Genomic DNA, 25413 nt, shown 5'->3' on the forward strand with positions numbered 1-25413 from the left:
TTTCCTCTTGTCTCATACTCACCTTGTAAAACAGACGAAACCTTACAATTAAGGAAATGTCAAATAAAGAAACAAGTTCTGCAAAACCTTTCCATTCCAAGTATTAGAGCGAAGTACAGACTCCACTTTTACAGAAGTGAAAGAAATATCTAAATCTGCTTACTACCTTCAAGCGCCTGATTGCTCCAGTGAAAAACTGATACAAATATATCCAGGGCTGTGCTTACTAACTAAACTATGGTTTGCTCACATACCTGAGTTGCCTAAGTTCACATTAACATGCACCATTATAAATATAATCTCACAGGCTGGGTTTGCACAATGTACTATGTTGCAATTTGGTTGGATGCAATTTGGATCATGCTCCAAAAACGATCTCTTATTAACCTGGGGGTCAGGACCCCTTTGGGAGTCAAACCACCTGCACAGGGGTCACCTAAGAAAAAACAAATTGTCCATGGTGTTAGGAACTAACGCTTCTATTCTGGCGTTAAACCGACCAATCAGGCATTTATAGTGGGGGTGCCCCTCTGACCTACATGCCAATCAGCTTAAAGCTCTGTTGGGAGAATTGGTGCTAGACTTATGGTTGGGGGTCACCACAACATGAGGAACTGTATTAAGGGGTCACAGCATTAGAAAGGTTGAGAACCACTTACTGTACTCTAGATTTGGGCTCTAGACAAAGGCTCTAGATCTGGGGACCTCAGCTTCTTCCTCAATGGCTCTAATCAATTGGAAAGAAAGAACATCTATAGCAGTGTTTCCCAACCTTGGCAACTTGAAGACACTTGGACTTCAACTCCCAGAATTCCCCAGCCAGCAAGTGCTAGCTGGGGAATTCTGGGAGTTGAAGTCCAAATATCTTCAAGTTGCCAAGGTTGGGAAACACTGATCTATAGGATCACATTAACAGGACACCCCCCCCCCCCAAAAAAGCAGACGACTCTACCCCATTTCTGAGAGAGGACAGTCCACTTGAAAGCTTCCAAAGACGAAGCTGCCACAACTTCTGAAGGCAACTTCTGTTCCATTTGGCTGATTGTTCTGCCAGAAAATGTCTCCTTATTTCTACATCAGACAAGCCAGTTCTGCAAGATCCTTTCCTTTCCACCAAAAGGGCTTCAAAAAGCTGAGTCCCAGCCCCATTTCTCGGGCAGAATACATACACTGGGAACACGTGAAGGAAAGGCTGCCTCCAGCTGCACGTGGAGGAGCGCCTTTTAAGTTAAAACTGCCCGGGCTCCTTTTCTTTCCATCCCGCCCCAACCCGCCGGTACCTCCGAGAGCCGCTCCAGAGCCTCCCGTTCCAGGCACGTAAAGTTCACCAGGAGCTCCCATTTCTCCTTCAGGAGCCGCTCCGTCACGTCGCGTTCCAGGGGCGACTCGAGCGCCCAGAATGCGGCGCTGCCCAGCAACAGGTAGGTCAGGTAGAGGAGCAGCAGCAGCGTCGTGGAGGGAAGCCCGCAGCGCCGCTCCGTCGGGGCAGCCTCCTGTGTCGCCATACTCTGGCCGTCAGGAACGGCGGAGGGGTAGAAATGCAGGAGAGAAGCGCAGCCGTGAGGAAAAATTGCGCCCGCGGCCTCCCTTCCGAAGGCTCCGTGCAACAGCGGCGCTTCTCCGCCCGGATTCTTCTCCCTGGGCGGGGCCAAAGCAGCGGCATTCCCGATGCTTTCCCCAAACGGAGCGAATCGTTCGATTTGAGCGGCTAAATTTCTAAGCTTAACTTTTGAGTCTCGGGTGTGTGTGGAAGCCTAACAAGAAAAGAATGCGTGGTTTTGGGCCCCGGGACAAGTACTTTACTTCAGTTTCCCGTACTTTAGTGAGTAAAACTGAAGTAAACCACCTGTGTTGAACGTGCCGCTTGGCCTTGAACGTCTGAGGCGAGGCTTGGCAAGACTCAGTCCCGTAAAACCAGCAGCAGCTATGTCCGGAGGAGGCGCTGACTTTGGGCTTTACTTAGCATTTACTTTATAGTAAGTTTATGTTCGATTGAAATGTGGATGCTACTCAGGCATCACAGCCCTAGCCCCAGAAAGTAGGAGACTGGGAGTTCTAGTCCCACCGTGGGTGCAAAGCTGCCTTCTTAGGTAATTCATAGAAACATAGAAGATTGATGGTCCATCTAGTCTGCCCTTATACTATTTCCTGTATTTTATCTTAGGATGGATATATGTTTATCCCAGGCATGTTTAAATTCAGTTACTGTGGATTTACCAACCACGTCTATTGGAAGTTTGTTCCAAGCATCTACTACTCTTTTGATAAAATATTTTCTCAAGTTGCTTCTGATCTTTCCCCCAACTAACTTCAGATTGTGTCCCCTTGTTCTTGTGTTCACTTTCCTATTAAAAACACTTCCCTCTTGAACCTTATTTAACCCTTTGACATATTTAAATGTTTTGATCATGTCCCCCCTTTTCCTTCTGTCCTCCAGAGTCCAGACTATACAGATTGAGTTCATTAAGTCTTTCCTGATACGTTTTATGCTTAAGACCTTCCACCATTCTTGTAGCCCCTTATATCACTAAGTACTTTTATCTGCTTTAGGTCTTAAAGTGTTAGGGGTTAATAAATCGATAGTGCTTTTCATTCCATGATAATTTATATCACAGACTTTCAGCCCCAGGGAAGAAGCTACAACGTCCTTCCTGTCAACAACTACTTCAGCTTCAACCACAACAACACACAAGCACAAACAGATACAAACTTAAAGTAAACCGCTCCAAACTCAACTGCAGGAAATACGACTTTAGTAACCGAGTAGCTGATGCATGGAACTCACTACTTGACTCTGTAGTATCATCACCTAACCCCCAAAACTTTACCCTAGACTATCCACTGTTGACCTCATCTGATTCCTAAGAGGCCAGTAAGGGGCGTGCATAAGTGCACCAGCATGCCTTCCGTCCCTTGTCCTAATGTTTCTCTCTTACTAGTATCATGTATATAAGCATAGTTATATCTTTGTATACTACTAATACATACTTGACTAACTAACTAACTAACTAACTAACTAACTAACTAACTAACTAACTAAATCAATCAATCAATCAATCAATCAATCAATCAATCAATCAATTAATCAATCTGCTTCATAGTGCTTTTACAGCCCTCTCAAAGTGGTTTACAGAATCAGCATATTGCCCCCAGGAATCTGGGTCCTCCTTTTACCCACCTCGGATGGATGGAAGGCTGAGTGAACCTTGAGCCGGAGGTGAGATTTCAACTGCTGAATTACAGATCTACAGTCAGTTTCAGTGGCCTGCAGTGCTGCACTCTTAATTATTGCACTAACTCTGCTCGAGCCTTTCTGTTTGGGCATGTGTGCATGCATTTTGGGCACTTGGTGTCTAAAAGGTTTGCCATCACTGGTATAGCTTTTCTGAGGATGATGTGTCGGTTTTCCAGAACTTAATTTTCTGAATAGGGAGCTCTTCCAGAAACCAAAAGTGAAAAAAGCTAGTTCTTGTTGTGAATGTTCCTTGTCCACCTCAGGTCATGTCAGATTCTGAAGAGGATGAGCCAGGCCCCTCTGGATACCCTGGGCCAGGGGGTTGCCAGCTGATGCAGAGAGTGAGAGTCAGGGAGAAAGTGACCTAAGTGAACCTGAGGAATCCCTAGGGGGGCTGATATGACAATGGGGGAGTGGTCCTAGTCGGAGGATGAGGAAGACAAGGCAAGAAGAATTGCATAGTAAAAGGTATTAGCTTACAGCCTTACCTCTTTGGGGTGTGATTTCACTTCCAGGCAGTATAAAAGCAAAGGATTTGGGGTATTGGGTGTAGGGTTTCAACGCCGTTCATGGAAGAGGTTTTAGAGTGAGGGGGTGCTTGAAAAAGGCTTCAAAAACATGATTCCTGCCTTGCTAAAATCATTTATTGCTGGATGAAGTTTGTCTGAGATTTTGGTGAGCTGATTTATAATCTTGAATGATAAATGGACTTTGTTGTGTAAGGAATGCCATTAGGCTGAGTTGGTGCTTTTTCCTGACTTTGTTGATGTTTCACTTTGGATAGAGAAATTACCCCCTTTTTCTTGCCATCCAATCTGCTTTACGTTGTGGGTTGCTTTTATCAATAAAGAGTCTGATTTTTACCATGAAATAAGGGACTTTTGAGTCAGTGGGTTCGCTCAGAGAGGCCGTGGACAGAACAGTTCTATAACAGCATTGGGGTTTTACTCTAAGCTAAATCTGAGCAATTCTATCGAGAATCACTCTACTGAGTGTTTTTTTCCCTTAAAATGAGTTTAATCCTCTGAAAATTGCAATATGATTTTTTCTGTCTTCAAATAATTCTTTTAGAAGAGAAGGACTCAAAGTGAACTTACACAATGCTTGTTTTATTCACGCATTTTACTAAACCCATGTTTTGTTTTGCTTTTTAATCATAGTTGAGGAAACTATGGATCATATATAACATTAAGCTATAATTTGTACTTCACCAATGGCAGTAAATTTAAAACAGTTAGCCATATGTGTGAACCAGAAAATTGTCCTGAGCTTTCCATGAAGACTGCTATGTGGGGTCTTCATAGTTTATGGGAGGATATTAGCATAGGAACTCCATCTCCTTTTCCTGATATTAAGTAGTATTCAAAAATAACACTATTATGATCTATTGCAGTAAACAAGTAGAAAAGAATGAGTGAAGGGTAACTTCTTTTCCGCTTACTTTATTAGGCACCCCTAGTAACAAGATTCAAAATAGAAATCCGCAAAAGAAGAATCAATAAGATTGTTACCATGCATGACATCCAGTTGACTTATTAACTAAGACAACAACTCAGTGAGTTCAAAGCTTGTGGTAACCTGTAAGATAAGGAATGTATTCTTCAAAGAAGACATCATTCCTCTATGTACCAATAATACACTGCTCAAAAAAAATAAAGGGAACACTTAAAAAACACAATATAAAGTAAATCAAGTGTCTGTGAAATCAAACTGTCCACTTAGGAAGCAACACTGATTGACAATCAATTTCACATACTGTTGTGCACATTCAGCTTTGTACAGAACAAAGTATTCAATGAGAATATTTCATTCATTCAGATCTAGGATGTGTTATTTGAGCGTTCCCTTTATTTATTTATTTTGAGCAGTATACATATTTTGAGAAGAATATTTTATGTGGAGTTAGACCATGTATAATATTCAGCAACTCGAAAATGTTATAGTCTAACTTGGTGTTAAATTTGGGTCACCACTGGGTCATCGTGTGATGTATCATGACTTTCCCCCCTTTGCTAAACTCGGCATGGGTGTGGCCAGCATATGATGAATCCTGACTACGAATTTGACAGCCCTGGTCTAACTAAATGAAAATGTGAGGACTGATTTTTACAATTGGTGAAAGGCTTCTGATCTAGTGGTGTATATTATCTAATTTATCAAAATGAAGTATCTTAATATGTAATTGAGCATATTGATTAAGCATAGACCAGTTTCTAGGGAGTAACAGCCAAAAGGGGTTCTACCCCCTCCTATTCAGAAGGTACTTTGGTTAGGCAAAATGTGACAAAGATACCTGGATCCGATTAGCTATTGGTTGGCAAAGCAATTCTTACACTCTTAAAGAAATCTGGGATACTAAATGACTGATGACAGCCATAAAATGTGGAATAAAAAATAGAGCAAATGCAGTAACACAACTTCATAATGAACCCAAAAGGACCTTCTTATAGAAATAACACCTACAAATTAATCAATTGAGCTTCATGATATTTTAAAGCAGGAACACATAATTTTTTCCAGGTTAAGGGTTACTTTGAATAATGTGCTGTGGGCTGCCCCACCCCCTGTGTATCTTTTATGTATTGTTTTACAGAAAAAATAAATACAATTTATATTTACATTTAATTAAGATTACAGCAAATCAGTAATGTGAAATCTCTAATAACCCATAGGCAATTCTCAGGGCTCCCCAAATTGTGAACCAAGTCCCAGGCAAAGCACAAAATCATTTAATGTCATTCCGGCATTAAATACTGTATTTTTTGCACTGTAAGATGGTCACGACCATAAGACACACTTAGCTTTTAGAGAGGAAAACAAGAAAAAAAATCTGCCTCTGCTTCTCAGCATCCATTGGTATTCATCTGGCTAGCATCTTTGTAGCAAACAGCAAGCAGTCTGGTCAGTTTCAGCACATTATCACAGCCTAATTTAGCACAAGAGCTAATTGATGGTTGGATCAGCCTCCTGGAATACCACCAATCAGCTGTCCCAGGCTGCGGGGATTGCCACCGCTGCCGCTTGCCACCACTTGCTGCTGATGCTCACTGCCTGCGGCAAGCAGCAGGAACAATCACTGACACCTGATACAGGCTGAAAATGGGGCATATGGAGGCCAAAAATGGGCCATGCAGAGGCCAAAAAGGGGGTGCACGGACACTGAAAATAAAATACATGGAGACCAAAAATAGCTAAAAGGTGGGGGCCAGGAGTGGGTGGGGCTTCAGCAACATTCTCTAAGATGCACAGACATTTCCACCCACTTTTTTGGGGGGGGAAGTGTGCATTATAGTGCAAAACATACAGTATATACTAAGTAATTTTTCCTTCTACCATGCAAAAAATTACATTTTGCAGATAGTTTTCAGCACCACATACATTCTTAAAATATCATATGTTAAAACTTTGTAACACCCCTTATAGGCCCCAAATCTCCAGTGGTGATCAGTGTGTGATTATTATTGAAGCAGTCATCTGACCCTCATTGGAACTCCTTTCTCTTTAATCTGAATTAGATAATAGATCAGAAGATGAAGATTGTAAAAGCCAGATATTGCTGCACCTTGCTTATTTTGAAATAGAGTTAGGACAAGTGTTATCAAAAGACTCGTGTCTACAGATCACCTGAAGTGTCAAAGGTTGAGCTCCTTGTATTAAGTGTTCAAGCTTAATTCCTGGTCATTGCATAGACAAATGCCTCAACCCGCCTAGTAATAATTAGTAGGCCTTCCAAGAAGTATTCTGTAATTTTTTAGATCTTGCTTGTCAGCACTTGTTGAAGCTTCTTGCTTGGAAAGAAATGAAAAACGTTCTACCTTATCAATGCCATATCTCTTGGTACATCTGTTTTTCTTCTTCGTGAAGAGTTCAGTGGATTGTACTTGTAGAAATTCTTTCAATTTGAGTCAGCTCATCTCAGGTAATCCATCATGGTCTCATTCTTCAATTTTTTAAATTTCTTTCCTCCTCAGCAATATACACTTGCAGTCATAGCATCATCTTATGAAGATGCATTTAATGATGCGGTTAAAAAAAATGCAAGCACTACTCTGCAAAATATCAAGATGGTTCTTCTCTCGTTTAACATGAGAAAGAACTTTACTATGTATCTCTGTTTCCGGTTGGTGATATTGGATGGAGTTCTGTCACACAACCTGTTATGGACTGCCTAACTTAGAAGGTTCCTTTTGATGTGTTAGAGAATATTTTTCAATTACCTTCAATTGCTTGTCCAGCTAACACTAGTACATGGGACAGAGAAGAACACCTACTTGCATCAAGCAGCAAAATGTCTGGGCCTCAGACCTGGAGAATGCACAAATGGATGTACAGTGTTCCCTCGATTTTCGCGGGTTCAAACTTCGCGAAAAGTCTATACCACGGTTTGTCAAAAATATTAATTAAAAAATACTTCGCGGTTTTTCCCCCTATACCGTCCAATAACATATGTCATCACCAAACTTTCATCTACCTTTAATAAATATTTTTTTAAAATAAACTTTAATAAATAAACATGGTGAGTAATAATCTAAATGGTTGCTAAGGGAATGGGAAATTGTAATTTAGGGGTTTAAAGTGTTAAAGGAAGGCTTGTGATACTGTTCATAGCCAAAAATAGTGTATTTACTTCCACATCTCTACTTCGCGGAAATTCAGCTTTCGCGGGCAGTCTCGGAATGCATCCCCCGTGAAAATCGAGGGAACACTGTAGTTCTATTTTTCCTCCAATTATTTCAGCTACTAATATAACAATTTGTATATATAAATTGAAATTTTCTAGTTGGGTGCATTGTATTCCTTCTCCCCCAGAATAAGCACCAAGCCTTCTTTTGAAATTAGTATTCTGGGCTTTGAGAATTTTAATATCTGCCTTGGGACCTAGTCAAGGAGAAAATACTGAGAACGTTCAAAGGTTCAGATAGCTTGGAAAAAAAATACTAATCAGAGTCTGCTGACCTTGGAGTGAAGGTACCGAGGAAAATAAGTTAAATTGTTGCTTTTTCTTGTCTTTTTTTAGTCTAATAATAGAAGGAGGCTAGGAGAAGAAAAGCTCGTCATATTGAGATTCAGTAGCTTGTAACCATGCCTTCTCTGAAATTTCTTTCATAAATGGAACTAGTGAAATATGTGCATTCTTTTTCTGCTAGAAAACCTGTTTAACATATATTTGCTTGTTAACCTGTTTAATACTCACTACTTGCTTGAGGGAAATTGGGGTTATCTTGGAAGAAAAAACCCTTGATTTCTTCCAGGAAAATTTTAAAAAGTTACTTTGGAACCCCATGCCCAAAAGCCATCCAATAAGTCTGTTCTAATAATTAGTTCAATGGAAGCTAATTGGATGAATGGAAAGTGTAATAAATTATGCTCTCAGTGAATTTTTCTTCATGCTTTTCATTCAGCAGCTTTTTGCACATAACGTTGTTACTACTTCTTGTGGGGGGGAAATCCCTCTATCCTTTATGAAATTGTTCACTCATTATAGGTGGAAAGCAGTGTATCATATCCACACACCTTGAATGTTCACAGAAGTTCTTCTAAGCTCCTACCTATCAGAGACACTCAGCTGAGAATATGGATCTTGGGTTGTCCAGGATTATCTTCTCCTTTGGAAACAGTAACTTCTATTGTCCCTGGATCTGGCTTTTGCTTATTAAATTGTAGGAATTTCTCCATTAGGTCTGCTCCCAAGTTGACTATCAGAGCAAGCCAGGCTAAACCAAAGACAATCCAAATTGCTGCCAAGCTTCGGTACACTGAAATATAATGTTTGCTAGGATCAGTACCTATGGAAAAAAAACAGAAATGGAAACTTAGTTTCTCATAACTGAATACCAGAAAAAGTATTCTAACAAGCTGAATACAGTGCACACATATACAGGCATACTTCAGAAGCGGAATTGCTTTGGGACATATAGGGAAGTGAATGTAACTCCTCTTCAGACCAGTACTATTTTTTCAGAGTTCTGCAGGAGCTTCCAAAAATTGCAGTTCCTTAAATGATTTATATCAATGACTGCTGTTTTAAAAACTATTGTATTAAAGCAGCTGAGACTTACTTCATAGTTGCATGGAAGCCTGAAAAATATATTGCTGCTTTAAAAATGTGCAGCTTCCAGTTATTCAAAATAGCACTTGACACTATTTTACTTTTGCACATATAGGTAGAACAAACTTAGTGGATTGCCTGTGTAGTTCCCTCCTCCTTTTTAAGGGAGATATTTAATAATGAATATGAGCTGTTTCCTTCTTGATTTGCAACTTCTATTTATTTTATCAGATTGTCACTCAACTTCTTAAATATTGCAACTGGCCACATGGAACCTTCATTGTGTATAGCCCTGTATTGTCCGACCTAGGACCTTTTTCTGATGACCTCAGCAACAGAATCTACTTCCCTTCCGTTCACTCCATCCAGTCTAGCACTACCTCATCCAACTGGCAGAATTGTTTCAGGATCTTGGGCAGGAAAAAAAAATCCATGCATTGGTTTTCTACTTTTTCTGAGATAAAAGTAGTGTACATGAGGGTTATTCTGGATTTCATTATGTGAGTTTAGTTGGAGTGACTTGCCTGAAATCACCCGATGAGCTGCAATTTTTTGGCAAGACATGAATCTTGAGTTCTCCAGTCCAAAACTATAGTGTACTACTCTTCATTCCCCTGCCCTCTGCTTCTACCAATGGAAGATCATAAGGTGACTTCTGCACAAATGCTGCCATTGACTTCTTTCTCTTCCACATGAGCTGAAGGAAGAAGAGACTAGTGTAGAGTTCCATAGCATTTCAGCCTTATCCTTGAAATTATTGTTGGAGAAAAACATTTGTCTATAGAATAGTTTCACATCATGGAAACCTGAAATGCAGGAAGTATGACTCAGGGTAAAAAAAGAGGAAATGCATTTTTTTTTAAAAAAAAACATTTATTTGTTTGTTTGTTTGTTTGTTTATTTATTTGTTTGTTTGTTTGAGTTGAAAGGGACCTTACAGGTCATCAAGTCCAACCCTCTACTTAAGCAGGAAATCCTACAGCACCCCAGTCAAATGACAGTCCAATCTCCTCTTGAAAATGTCCAAAGTTAGGGAGTTCACAACCTCCTCTGGCGTGTTATTTGTGACCTATATAACATGTAATTTGTGACTGATAGTTTTTATGTCAGTCGGAATTGCAATGTCAAATTTCAGGTGAAAAGGAATGTAAATTAGATGCTGTTCAGTGAGTTGCAGCTTGATTTTGTGCAGGACATCCATCTGGAATAGAAAATAGATTCCTTTTCCTTCCAAATAAATATAATTCTGAATGAAAGAAACCACCAATGTTTCTCAGTAGCATTTTCATTTCTTACTCAGCTGCAGTCAGTAACTCAGTTTGGTCCTTTTAAAAGCACTTTGTCCTTATTAAAGCACTCTTGTGTGTAGCATGTCTGGAGCATGGTGTTTTGCACATCTATCTATGCAGATTAATATTACCTATTAATAATAGTAAATTATTTTAAAATTTAGCCTGTCAGTTAAATGTTTGTAGAAAATATGGCAGACACAGTGGGAACTTGCCATTTAAAGAAAACTAAGTCTTTTAAAAAGCTAAAATCTCATGAAAGGTCAGTTTCCTTGCATAAGAACTCACAATATGAGTGAGTTGTGTTTCAAAAATTTAAAAAATGTGCTTGAATTTTTTACTTGCAAGAGATACTTGCCATTTGCACCTTTATCTCTTAAAAAAGGTAAGAACCTGTATTTTTTACTCCTAATGGAATGATTGAATGAATGAACAAAAAAGTACATTGCAAATATAATTTACATGCTATATAAATATCATGGGTTACTCTAGAATTTTTTCTAATCAATGCTGGTGTAATGGGCTGGGTAGGAGTTCTCTTACTTACAGTGCTCAACAACTACTTTTATTATTACCTACTACATAATCTCCAAATCCAATGGTGCTGAGGGTGATAAAGGTGAAGTAGAAGCCTTCTCCATAACTCCAGCCTTCAACATAACTGAAGATCATTGGTGGAAAAACCAGGAAGAGTAAAGTCCCAGCCATCAGAAATAATACCATGGTTAATGTCTGCACCACCTGAGAAACATAAGGATGGAATGCTTATTCAATAGCTGTAAAACTGCCAGCCTGCGGGCCAGATGCGTCATGTGCTGGCCATGCCCATGCCTGGTTTAGCAAAGGGAAGGAAAGTCCTGATTCATCACATGATACCGCCATAATAATGTGAGTTTGACATCCCTGATCTAAAATGTGGTTGAAAACATTCAAAGCTATTCTCTATAGTCCCCAAATGGTGTATAGCTGAGTTCTAGTTGTGAAACTCACACCTGGTCTGTATAGTTATTTTAAAATATTGGTATGACTATTATCATTTCAGAATGCAGTACTTTTTCTATTTGGTTATCAAAGAGCAGAAATAAGTGAAACAGAAGATTACATTCATCCATATGAAAGCCCCAAATCACAATAGAGATTTGCTGGGCTATCCTTGACGTGATGCTTAGTCATATGAAGAAGAAGCCACAATTGGATATATTAAGTTACATTTATGACATTGGTGATAGATTTGATGAAGAATAGACTTATAATTGAAAGGTGTGGGTTGATACCTGATCACTTGTGGGAGCCAACCTTATTGAATTTAAATCCACCTCTGACACTATATAAATTAATGGAGTTTGCAAACCTTTAAACTTACAGTCCAAAAGAGAGGGAAAGTAGTCTTCATGGAGAAAATTGTTAGCTGTCAACTTTCTTACTTAGAGTTTCCTATATATTGAAGTACTACAAGAACAGTTGGGGAAAAGTTAACCCAAGCATTAACATGTATGAGCTCATAATCCCAATTCTCTTCATTTCTTTTCTACAGAAGGTGGAGGTACATCTCTGTCCACAAAATGATAACTATTTTCTGCATAGATTCCTGATGCAGTAGTTATATAGGCAGCCCAAGTCACAGTCTCTTTGCGTTACCACATTAAAACAAATGAGATAATTTAAAATCAAAACATGAAATTGATACCAACATGAAATATCTTTGGTTCAAAGGGGCAGGACTGAGGAAATGTGTCTGTACATTATTAAGCTAAACGTAAAAATTAGAAATCAATGGGAACTGTGGAACAACTTGGAAAGATTGACACTAGAGAAGGTTGATTGATCCCACCGAATAGGATAGCAAAAATGTTCCCCAATGTGTCCCCATTATGTTGGAAATGTAAGAAAGAAATAGGTACCTACTATCATCAATGGTGGATGTGTAGTAAAGTTAAGCTCTATTGGAAAATGATAGAAAGAATTTTAAAAGAAATAGTAATGCAGGATGTAGAAAAAACCCCGGAATTTTACTTACTGGGTATAACTAGTCAGGAATATAAGAAAGAAATTTTATATTTAGTTATACATCTCTTGACAGCGGCCAGGATTGTGTACGCGCAAAACTGGAAAGGGGAAAATATCCCCAAAGAAGAGGTTATCAAGAAAATATTAGATTGCGCTGAAATGGATATGATGACAAGACGGTTAAAAGACCAAGTAGAATCAGAATTTTATGTAGTATGGAATAAAGTGTATATATGGATAAATAATAAAAAGAAGAATGTATGACTTACATTTTGTGTTTTACCTAGGTTATAAATGAAAGTTTTTGTATACAAGATTAAATATAGCTTCTTCTTTTCATTTAAAGTATTAAGTTGATTTAAAGTATTAAAAAGGTATTCTTTTTTTGTATGGAAATTTAACTTCTAAAACAAGCAGGGGTATCGCAACCCCAAATTCATGTTAAATGTATGTTTGTCGGTTTTGTCTTTTTATGAAAATTTTAATAAAGTTTTTTTTTTTAAAAAAAGAGAGAATGTTGATTGCTTAGTAGATAGCCTCTCATCAGAAAACATTGAATGGAGGATACCTAGAATACAGTTGCAACATTGAATACCAGTCACTATATGGTGTTTTCATGAAAATGTGGATGAAATTTCTTATTTGTATGTTGAAACGAAACAGCTTCTTGAATATGGCTTCTTTCCATATATTTCCAAACAATTCTCAATAGTTCTCTCCAAACAGGTACAGGAACAGAAAACTGTTCTTCAGTACTAATGCTAAATATTCAGGAACCATGCCTTCTGAACTCACCTTGTGCAAGGTAACAATAACATGCCAGATTTCTACCTATCAAGATTTTGGATGTCTAGAAATTTGGTTCTCGTAAATCAAATAGAAGAAAATCCAGTTTTTGGGAAATGCAAGAAACTGCCCTTCCCTCTACATTATATCCTTAAACCTAAAAAGCATTTTATAGAAGGAAATCTCATGAATCACCTACATTTTAGAAATGATGTAATATGAAATTCTGTCTTGCTGAAATGTACAGAAAGCATATGAGACATTGCTGTCTATGACTATTCTCCCAGCCAAGTTCACCCCTCAGTCAAAGGCAGAGGGCCAAAGAGTTGTGTAACAATTTTGTCTTCACCTGTTTAGGAATTCAGCCAAGCTTTGTACCATCATTAGCAGGATATTCATTATGTCTCTCCCATGTTCCCTGATTTTTGGTGTGGAAATGTATAACTTATGAAAAACCATATCTGGGTCAGGCTAGCTGTCTGATCTGGCATTTTTTTCTCTAAGTACCGGTATTAAGAAAAATCATAATAAATTTTGTAATGTTTACATCTTGCAACATAATGAATTTTGCTATGCATCTTGCCCCAATGTATGTATTGTAACTCATGAAAATTGCCTGGCAAGCCCTTTTAAAACGCATGAAATCATCCTCCTATTCCTGTAAAAGTAATTATCAATATTTGGACACAATTTTCAACAGAGAATCATTTTTCAAAGGCCGTTAAGGAGAGATGTTGGGGGTGGGTGGGGGGTGGGTGTCCTTTTTTGATGAGAGTGGAATGTCCAGCTTTGCTGCTGATAAATTCATGGTGGGATTTTTTCTCAATATGTAAGGGGGAAAAAACATAGGGTTACCCTATGTTCCTTATAGGTTCCCTTATTACATTTTACTTCATTGCTGTGAAACGGAAATTGTTTGATTATTGGGGCATATATCCTCAATGTACAACCACAATTGAGACTTGAACTTCTGTTGCTAAGCAATCCAGTCATTAAGTGAATTGCACCTGATTTTACAACCTCTTTTTGCCAGGGTTAATAAATGAATCGCATGGTTGTTAAATAAAGCTGGCTTTCTCATTGAATTTGTTTGTGGAAAGCCCCTTGGGAAGATAGCACCTGGTGATCACGAGACCAGAGGACACTACAGCTTTCATAAATATATAAGGATTGCAAGTGCCTGAATTTTGATCATGTGACTGCAAGGACATTGAATCAGTTCTTTGTGTGATGATTGAGGATAAGTGACTTTCCACAACCCTTTGTAACTTTGAACAGTTTTTTAAAACAAATAGTTGCAAATTGAAGGCCCTGTTGCAATTTTTTTGTCACAAAACAAGAATTCAGAGGCAAATTACTGTATTTTTTGGAATATAAGATGCACCAGAGTATAAAATGTACCTTAGTTTTGGGGAGGAAAACAAGGAAAAAAGGCCTCTTCCTCCCAGAAATTTGCCCTCTTTCTCCCAGCAAACAGGACAGATGATATAAACTGTTTGCTGTGTATTTCTGTGCATGTGTGCCTGACCCATAGAAATAGCAAAGAATTGGTGAAATGTATATTATGGCAGCATATTAATGCCAGAAAGTTTTCTTAAATGTAGTCACACTAGCTCATCCCATTTATTTAAATAGATCTCCAAACATAACTAAGTCAGGGTTTAACTCAGCTGCCTTATCTTAATAGTGAAACAGGACACTTGTTACATTTCAGATTATACTTTTTTAAAAAAAATAGTTTTGTTTATTAGTTTTTCCAGGTTTTAAAAACAACCTTGCTATAATTTAATACAGATCTATGCCCATTTTCTTATATTTGTTACATTTCTTACATTAACTCTTTATAAATACATATATTACATTAAATGTTTATATATTTCTTATTTTTGTATGTCCTTTCACACTTTATCTCTGTCTTTTGCCTTTATTGCCAATCCAATTGTACCAATTATTCCAAATCACATGGTATTCTGAGTTACTAGTTCCCTTAATCTCCATGGTCATCCTATCCATTTCTGCACATCTGTAAATTTTGTCTATGATATTGTTTTCTGGTGGGGTCTCTTTGTTTTTCCATAGTTGTGCATAGGAAATCCTTGCTGCGGTAGTTATATGGGTAGTTAGATATTGTTTCTTTAGGGGGGGTTGTTGTCCTTATTCCTAGAAGCATACATTCTGTAGTGAGTTCTGTATCTCCAATAGCCACTTATGGATTCTTTTCCAGAATCTTTTGCTTTGGGGCACATCCACCACAAATGAAAGAAGGTGCCTATTTCTTTGTTGCAATTCCAACATGTTGGGCTCAAATTTGGATAATTTTTGTTAATCTTGAGGGAGCCAAATACCATTCAGATTATACTTTTACAGATCTTGAAAACTGATGTGGCTTTCTGGAAGTATACATTATCTGCTATTAAAAGAGGATGCAATAGCACTGGGCCTTTTCAGATCAAGCATTTATTTTAAAAAGCTTCTTTGTTTTGTTAAGTTGTCTAGAACAACAATAAAACAAGCTTAATAATTTGAACGTTCTACAGACATTTATAGTTATTCACTTACCTCCTTACACCCGGTTCAGCAGAAAATAAAATTCTGCCTCTCTCTTATCCAGCAATTTGCCTCCTTGCAGCTAATTTCACTTTCAGTTCTAGCATGTGTCCTGCTTGTGCTGAATCAGCTGGTGGTTGGGATACAGTTGCTTGTGCTAATCAGGTTCTGTGCTGTTTGCTGCAAGGAGGAAAATTGCTGGGAGGCAAAACCCAAAAGGTGGGGGTGACTGGGTGGGGCCACATTAAGTGTATAAGATGCACCAGGTTCTCACCTTTTTGGGGGTAAAAATGTGTGTCTAATGCTCCAAAAAATATGGTATACACTCAGAAAGATGAAATGACATGGAAATGGATATCAAGGCTAAAGAAGGAGAGAATGAATGGCCCTCAGTATTCTTGGGTATGCCCTTGTCAGCTGCTTGATTCGATGTCCTATTTGCAAATGGCCTCCAGCAGATTATGACAAGATGTTGGATTGGTTAAAACTCTTTATCCTCCACTAACTTAATAATGCTGCTTTTCCATATTTGTAACTATGGCTTCAGTCAGTTAAAGCTCATGGAAATATCCATGTATTTTACTAGCCAAATTGCCATTGTCTCTTATCCAGGCTGCCAGCATAACAGGTAGGATAACTTTATTATCTCTGATCCCAATTGAGATTTGAAAGTATAAGGAAGTGACAAAGTTTTCCAACCTGGACTCTTATAAATACAATATTTAACAACTATGGTAGTTATGCAATTTATGAGAAGTTGTAACAACTAAAGTAGTGAAAAATTTGAAAACCCACCAATCAGGTCCTGTTCTTGAACTTACTCTCAGGCTTCAGAGAACTATAAAGTCATATCCATAATGCCAATTAAAAGAAGTAAGATGTCTATTGATCTCCAGAGTCACAAATGAGGTGATAGATGAATCAATGCACAATTCTTTCTTAATATTATGGCTAACAAGGAGAATATTGAAATACATTGTTACCATCTTTTTGAACTGCTATCTTCAAATGCTGCCTCTCAATTTTTTGTGTTCTAGTTACTTCAGTTATGTGGAATGAAGAGAGAAGGATATAAACATATCTGGAAATCATTATATTAGACATCTTCATAATTATACATGAAAACATCTACCAAGTACTCAGGGCTATGTAGTATTCACCACTGCAAAGCAAAGTATAGGGAAAACAAGGATGACAGCATTCAAAAGAAATTGAGATACTGTAATGATATTCTTCTTTGTGTTAAATTCTGGCTTTCTGGCCATCTAGGTTTTCTGTGTTATCCCCTGATCTTGCTTAGTTGCTGCAACTAAGTCTACGAGTCTATGGAGAGGGGCGGCATACAAATCTAATAAACAAATAAACATACTTAGCCCTTTGGCTCCACTTAGTTGCTGCAACATACTTAGCCCTTTGGCTCCACTTCTACAATTGATACAGGGAATCCTCAACTTAAAATCATACTGGAGCCCAGAATTTATAAGTCATGATGGCTATAAGTTGAGACACCCCCGTGACTGCACCAAATTTTATGCCTTTTTTTGTGGCAGTCATTAAGCAATTACCACCATTGTTAAGTGAACACAGTGGATGTTTAGTGAATGTGGAAGTTGTTAAGTGAATCCATGTATTTCTATGGGTATTTTTTTTTTGGCTGGAAAACTGACTTTAAAGACTTTTTGCTGGTCCAGAAACAAAAAATATCATACATTATGGTCACAACTGTGGACTACTTCAGTTGGCCATATTGGTAAGCATGTTGCAAAGCTCCTGAAATTTAATTTAATTTAACTTTTTTACATTTATAGGCCATAAATACAGTCATGTGACTATGTGGTACACACTCAGATGTTGGAACTGTAGAATTGGGTTGTCACGATCTCTTGGAGACTCCATAATTTTAAACACTTGCTAAGCAACTGGTTATTAAATAAACACTACCTGTACTTTTCTTGGCATTCCATAGGTTTAGGTTGCATCAACAGATTGTGTCTTCTGGAGCTTTTATCAAGAATGTATAGCTTGATATAACCTGTCACTACTCGGAAGTTCAAATCAACAAAGTCTTCCACTGCCCTGGATTGGCATGTGTCCAAGATACTCTCATGTGTCCTATGAATACATGAAAATCACCTCTGTAATGTGTTATAGGAATAAATGAGCAATTGTACCTGAGCTCGCCCTGACTTGTGGACCCATCTGTCCAGGTCAATCAGGTGTGTGCTGAGTCCTTTCCCCAACCGATTAAGAAATGCCAAATTAAGAGGGACCCCAAACAAAGCATAAAATACACAGAAGACCTGTCCAGCTACTGTACTTGGGGCCAAGTTCCCATAACCTATAGAAAGGAAAGAAATCAAATCTCTTAATGAGGCTCAATTTACACGAAAAAAATATTTTATTAGAATGCTGCTTATTCTTCTTTCATATATCATCCTATTTTGATCCAGCCAAAATTAAACACTTGCAGAATCTTATTGCTTCTTATTGATTGAAATTACGGGGATTTTAACACTGAATTTTGGCTAGTTCATGTGCTTTCTGATGTGCTGAATGCCCAAAAGCAGATTTCACAAATACACAACTAATACTGATATAGTTGTGTACAGTAGTACCTCTAGATACGAGCTGCTCCACATGCGAGTATTCCAAGATACGAGCCATGAGGGGAGAGAAATTTCTTTTCGAGACCCGAGCTCAAATTCGGGATACGAGCCGAGCGTCCACTAGGTGGCGCAAGAATCCTTGCTTCTGGTTATCTCGGAGGGGAAAAACAAAGTCTAAAGCCATTTGTTCCAGATACGAGTTGTTCGACATACAAGCTCCCTTCTGGAACGAATTAAACTCGTATCTAGAGGTACTACTGTATTTCTGTCTTTCTATTGTGTATTTCTGTATCAGTTGTGTATTTCTATCTTTCTGTCAGTCTTTCTGTAGACAAGGCAATAAATCATAGGAAAAAAATCACATAAAAATATACATGTCAAAGACTGAAACTTTTCTGATGCAGATTTGCAAACTGCTTTGTATCATCAGTCATACATGTCTCAACTTTTACCTAAAATATTATGAAAATCTAAAGAAGAAAGATTTCTGGGGGTGGGGAGAGGGGAATAACTAACATTACCTATAGTAGTGACCACAGTTCCAGCAAAGAAGAAGCTATTGCTAAAGTCCCAGTTACTAGGATTAGTTGAATTTCCTTCAGGGTTGACTCCTTTTTCCCAGGCTTCCATAATGACCTGTCATGAAAACATTTGTAAATGAAGGGGAACAAAATGATTTAAAAAAAACAAAAACTGGGAGATTATAGTAACTAAGTAGTAATTTATCTTAGGATGGATATATGTTTATTGCAGGCATGTTTAAATTCAGTTACTGTGGATTTACCAACCACGTCTGCTGGAAGTTTGTTCCAAGCATCTACTACTCTTTCAGTAAAATAATATTTTCTCACGTTGCTTCTGATCTTTGCACCAACTAGATTGTGCCCTCTTGGTTAAATGGTTAATGTATATATCTCGTATAATCTATAAAAATAGGTAGATTAAAGGAAAACGCATATTGAAGTAGAATGAATTTAAATTTTTTAAAAAATATTCAAAATAATTAAAAGTGACAGATTTAATCATCCTTAGTAGGTGAAGGAAGATCTGGAGTGGACGTTTTCACTGGAACCCACTGCTTGTGGATCAGCTAAAGTGGGGAAATAGGAGGAATGCAGTAACCATTTAATACCAGAATAATGTAAGAAGGGGTTTAGGAAAAGACTGAAACTATGGGAAATGAGTGGCTTTCTACTTAGGTCACAGAACGATTTAAGTTCTTAAGTAGAGGTGCCACTGTACTTTCATGTGCCTACTGTGATAGCTGCAGTTTTGATCTCTGCAATGCTCATGATGAAATCCTCCAATTCTATCTTATGATCTAGCCTAGATGTTTCTTTGTTGAATCTCATTAGAAATTAGAGAAGTGCCAGCACATAAACTTCCATGCGATGGTTGGTGTAAGCAGAGAATGGGCTTACATTGAGTAAGGGTATTGGCCAAAGTACAATGATACTAAGCCGAATATAATCACAAGGATTCCAGTTGGAATGCTGATACTTGGCAAATGCATTATATTTATGAAGATTTATGCTGTAACTGAAATATCGGCGCCCTCTAGTGTTTTTGCACAGTATCAACCAACTCTGATCACAAAAAACAATGCTCCAAAATGAAACATGCCTATCTCAGAAACTTGAGTTTATTTTTAACAAAGCAGCAAGTATGAGGCATTTTCTTAATTTCTGAGAACAAAATGCTCAGTTTTTTTGCAGAGGACAAGCTACATACTTATCTTTGATTATAAATGCAATCATTAAAACTATTTTGCTGGGGAAAATAATAATTATCAATTTGATCAAATGCTAAGCTATTGGTTCAAAGCAAGAGCCAAAGACAATAAAATATGAAATCTTCATATATATGAAAGGGCCAAGCCATTTTTCCTCAGAAATTGCCATTCTTTAAAAAATCTCTCCAAATATATATCTTTTTTAAAAAAATGCACTTAATTATGTAGTCTGATACTGTTTTTTCTGCAAATATCCATTACATTCTCCCATTTCTAGATTAATGCTTTGCAATGGAAAATTGATTGTTGGGTACTTAGGAATTTGGAACTGACATTTTTATGTTGATGTTTTTTATTAATTAAGTGTTGGGATTAGCTCTGGCCCAGCTCCTGCCCCAAGGACTGTGGATGTGGGGGAGACATCCACATGCTGCAGGCCTGTTTTGCCCCCGGTGGAATCTGATGATGAAGGCTCCTCTGACCAAAAAGACATGAGTGACAGGGAGGAGGAGAGTGTGGCAGACAGCTCAGAAGAAGATCAATTCTCTAGCTCCTCCTTGGATTCAGAACAAGAGTTAATGATACAGCCACGCATGCAGAGAGCGATGCAAAGGCAACAACAACTGAGAGATTATTATCAAAGAAAATGAGGCCACCTATGGTTGGGTGGGGCTGTGGTAATTAGTGAGGCTGCTATAAATAGCAGCATGTGGGTTTGGCCATTGTGGAGGATTATCTGATCGTTTGTTGTGTTTCCTGACTGCTTTACTGACTTTGACTTTTTGTGTGCTGATTTTTCCCTGCTTTGAAACTAAACCAGAGCAAAGTGTGTTTCACTTTGTGAAAGAAGGACTTTGAATTGCCTCACAGCTGCAAGCTAAGTATCACAGGACTGATAAGGGACTTGTATAAATTACCAGTTTGTTTGGAGACCAGTGCTCTTTGCTATAACAAAAGAGGGCTTAGTTTAAGTGAATTTTCATTATAAAGAACATTGTTTTGAATTTTCAAACGTGTGTGTATCTGAAATTTGTACCTGTGAATTTTTGGGAGGATTCTACCAGAGAGCCCGACAGAACATTAAGCAACATTTATTTCTACTACTTTCTGTCATTCTGTCTTAACTGATTTTTTTGAATGGGGATGTTCAGGAATAGTATATGTCTGATTGGAAGATAGAATAACTGAACCCTTCAATTTAGAGTTTGTACAGCAAAGAAGATAACAATTCCCTCATGGATTTAACTTAACATAGCCCCGGAGGAAAGAAAATGGAAATATGTAAGTTCTTTAGTAACTAAGCTGGAAGGCAAAACTAGAAAAGCTCTATCTACTTGTTAGCACTTGTACAATGGCAGAGATGGGAGATGCATTAGGATTAGAGGTGTGCCTGTTGACCTTCCCCAACACTTACAATCTGTGTGAGCAAAGGGATTTATGCAACTCTCAGATGTTACAATATGATGGGAAGAATCGCAGTGGGGATAGGGAAGGTAGCAGAAACAGCTTCAATTTTCCCCAAGTTAAATGGAAGGGAAATAATTCCTTTGAATTATTGCTTCATGAATTGTTAACAGAAAACATTATGTTCATATGTCTGGATCCAATTCACACATCTTGGTAAGCCATAATGCTTTGGTTCTCTATCAATATGCATTGTGGTTTATGTCTTATAGTTATGCATAAAGAAAGCTACCATAACTTGCTCTTTATTTCATACACACCTTATGTGTAGTATCCAACAATCCAGAAATAGAACCAGTGGCATTTAACAGTGATACCCTTTCCTTGTAGTATATATGTCACTAATGTAATGAGGTCTAATCAGTGTTGTTTAGGCAATTACAAGCTGTCACTGATACATGTTTGCTGCCATCAGATTTTTGTTTGTGAGTTGTAGGTTTTCCTTGTTTTTGCAGTAATAAGAGTGCATCATCTTCTCAAGAAAAAATGGAGTTAATATTTCTTGCAGAGAGACAATCACAATTTTGTTAGCACACTTTACCCAAAATGCTACCCCGCCTACACCACAATATAATCAGCTAGAATGAATGAGTGTGCTGAGCTCTCAAAATCCTCCACAATATTATGGGGTAAATCACATTGGGGGAGAGGGACTGTGGGAAGAGGGCAGCAGATGTAGCTTCCCATTTTCCCCCAAGTACAAGGGGAGAGAAAACTCCCTGCAAATTCCTGTTACACGTGGGAATGCTCCACCTCCAAAGGACTGGAGACCTAAAAATGGAATAAATTATTGGAGTTTAATGATCTATTCTGTGATATAATATTCTAAACTTGAGGTTGTAATCAGGGGCAGATTGCTTCTACCGCCACTGCCGTTGCACTGCGTGCACAGCTTCAGTTGTGTTGTGCATGTACGTGCGCTTCCCCAGCGTGTTTTTGCTTTTGCGCATATGCAGGAAGCAAAAATGCCCCAAAATCTTGCAAGGGGACATGCGCGCAAGAGAGATTTTGCTTCTGTGCATGCGCAGGAAGCAAAAAATACAAAAAAAGATGGCAGTGCCCATAGGATTGCCACTGGAGCATTACGCGCCAATTGCACAATCTAGCAACTGCTACCAGTGTGCAGTCTGCTACTGCATTGGTAGCAACCCTCTACTGGTTATAATGTTATCTTGTACTGTGCTAAAAAGAGTTGGAAGTTGGTGTCTTTTTCTCCCTCTTTTCTCTCTTTGCACTATATTTCTTTTCTTTTCCTTCCCCCTCTTCCTAGTTTTCCATTACTTTTTTTAAAAAAATTCTCTTTGTATTTTGATAAACCAATAAAACCAACATCGTAATAAAATAATATGTAACCAACTCAGCCTAATGACCAAATAGAATCTACTGTAAATATCCGAAAATTGTGCCATAGCTTGTCAAGCCCACAGAAATCCCAAGAAAACTGCATGCCGTGCTTGGCCTTAGTAGGAAGGAAAAAAAGAAAAGAGAATTGCAATTGGAATGATGGGAAAGTACAATATACAGCCAGGAAAAAGTCCATACAGGTAAGCGCTTATTAATTAACCCGGCCTGTAGGAAGAGACCTTATTATAATAAAAGAGCTCTTCTATTTTTGTTGCATTTTCATTGGATAATGAGAAGATACTTATGAAGATGCTTAGAACAAACTTCCAGCAGAGGTGGTTGGCAAATCCACAGTAACTCTATTTAAACAAATGGGATAAACATATATCCATCCTAAGATAAAATACAGGAAATAGTATAAGGGCAGACTAGATGGACCATGAGGTCTTTTTCTGCCATCAATCTTCTATGTTTCTATGATTGAATTATTTCTCAACAGAAATTAGGTGCCCTGGCTAGACCACACACAGGGAAAACTAAATAACTGATATTGACAATCAGGAATGTATATTAAACAGACAAACTTTCTCCAGCTTTCTGGGTTTAAATTTGGGTTTAAATTTGATAATCTTTAGAAGACAGACTCTCTTTAAATGACTGTCCAAGTGAAGGCCAGCATTCTCTATGCATTAGCCATCCATTCCAGAGATTAAGCTCCATGTTAGCATTGGCTGTGTGGATAGACACTGAGAGTGGAAGGTTGTCCTTACCTGCACAAACTGCTCCAGAGCTTGTCGATCCAGGCACGTATAGTTTTGCAGGAACATAAGCTTCTTTATTTGGAATTGGTCTCGACTCTGGGCTTCTGCTTGCTTCTCTAGCAGCTGGAACACCATGGCTCCCAGAAGTAGGTAAAAGAGATACCCGAGCACCAGTGTCAGAGTCCAGCTAAGCTGCCGGTTGCACACGGTGAGGTAAGGCATGGCTTGTTGTTGGTGGACAGGCAAACCTGACCTAGTGGAACCAAGATTTAGTCCATGGATTAATGTTCTTCCTCCAAGAGGCACAGAAGAATTGCACAGCTGTCTTTTCAGCACGCACAGCTAAGATCCTGTTTAAACAGCTTGTGAGCACCAGGTCTACACAACATGAGACTAAAGCAAACACATTTAACTCCCACCTCTTTTCTTCAGTTGGGAGTAAAATCACACTGGTTTGTTACTGCATTTCTGGTCACAGTGATGTATTTCTATTAACAAGTAAAAAACAGACAGACAAATTCAATATTTCTTACATTTGGGGATTGGAAAATTGGGCTAAAAGACCTGTAAATGGACTTAACTAGCATGCCCGTGATAAATAATAGGATAAGCTACAGTAGCAATCTCTTAAGTTGATGCCTTCCAGATGTGCTGAACATTAACTTGTATAATTCCTAGTTTGCATGCTGCATCATGCATATTTTCTTTTGTTTGTTACGTTTGTCAGTTTCACAGTATTAGCAATTTGGAATGTATCATACAGCAGTTAGATAGCATTGGCTGGGCAGGAACGGCGCCGAAACTCCTGGTGATACCAGTATTAGGAACCGAGTATCCGTACAGCAATTGCATTTGAAAAGCCACATGCAAATAGGAAAAGTTGGCATAGAAATAATTTAGAGAAACCATGTTTAAGGTACTTAAGTGTTGCTAAAACTCACAGATAAGGTGTCTTGTCATCAGATCCATGACCTGTGAAATGGAAAACCAGAAGAGGAACTGAAATCTTTCCCTGCACTGGACTCTAAAGAGAGATTCGGGTAACCTACTCTGCTCTTCTCCCACCTGAGTGCACATGACAGAGTAAAGAGCTAAATGAGCAATATGTGTCCTAGTACCAAAGTACGGTAGCAATGCGTCCCCTGTTATCACTTATGATAGAAGTGCTTTGTTGCCATCTATACATGTGGTTGCTGTGGAGCAGGACACAGCTTCTTAGTGTAGCATAAGCCAATACTTCTCCACAAGGAGAAACACTGCTGTATACTTCAATCTACATAGTGCCTGACAATAGGATTTTCTCCTCACTCCAGATGGTGATGGTTGGGAATGTTTATTGTTAATTTAAAATTTAATAGGTTACGTGCCATGTAATATATCTCCAAAATGCCACATAAAACTGGAAAATACCTTAACTTGCAAAAATATATAAAGCACAAAATAATAAGCATTGAAATATTGAAGTGAATAGTTTCCTCAGGTGCCCAAACTAATCAAGATGGTATGATCAGGCTGAATGGTTTCTAATAATTGAACTACTAGGCTATGAGCTTTAAAACTCTCCATGTTCCTCCTCCATATGGGATTGAAGGC

The 25413-nt window shown here is 38.3% G+C and overlaps 2 protein-coding genes across 2 annotated transcripts in view; both read right to left on the bottom strand.

Moving 5' to 3' along the window:
* The window catches only part of KCNK17 (potassium two pore domain channel subfamily K member 17), a 38537-nt gene extending 36738 nt beyond the window's left edge, over positions 1-1799 (bottom strand). The window contains exon 1 of the mRNA XM_070740889.1: positions 1281-1799. Coding sequence (XP_070596990.1) covers positions 1281-1505 — 225 coding nt within the window. The 5' untranslated portion in view covers positions 1506-1799. The remainder of the gene's footprint in view (positions 1-1280) is intronic.
* A 6433-nt stretch (positions 1800-8232) lies between these two features.
* On the bottom strand, positions 8233-24145 carry KCNK16 (potassium two pore domain channel subfamily K member 16). Its single transcript, XM_070740901.1, has 5 exons — positions 23830-24145; positions 19041-19155; positions 18085-18251; positions 11149-11314; positions 8233-9021 (listed from the first exon to the last, which is right to left on the bottom strand). Exons 1-5 carry the CDS (start codon positions 24040-24042, stop codon positions 8798-8800), a joined length of 885 nt encoding a protein of 294 aa, XP_070597002.1. The 5' UTR covers positions 24043-24145; the 3' UTR covers positions 8233-8797.
* Positions 24146-25413: the final 1268 nt, after the last annotated feature.

This window comes from Erythrolamprus reginae, chromosome 1, assembly GCF_031021105.1.
Source record: "Erythrolamprus reginae isolate rEryReg1 chromosome 1, rEryReg1.hap1, whole genome shotgun sequence".
Taxonomy (NCBI): Eukaryota; Metazoa; Chordata; class Lepidosauria; order Squamata; family Dipsadidae; genus Erythrolamprus; species Erythrolamprus reginae.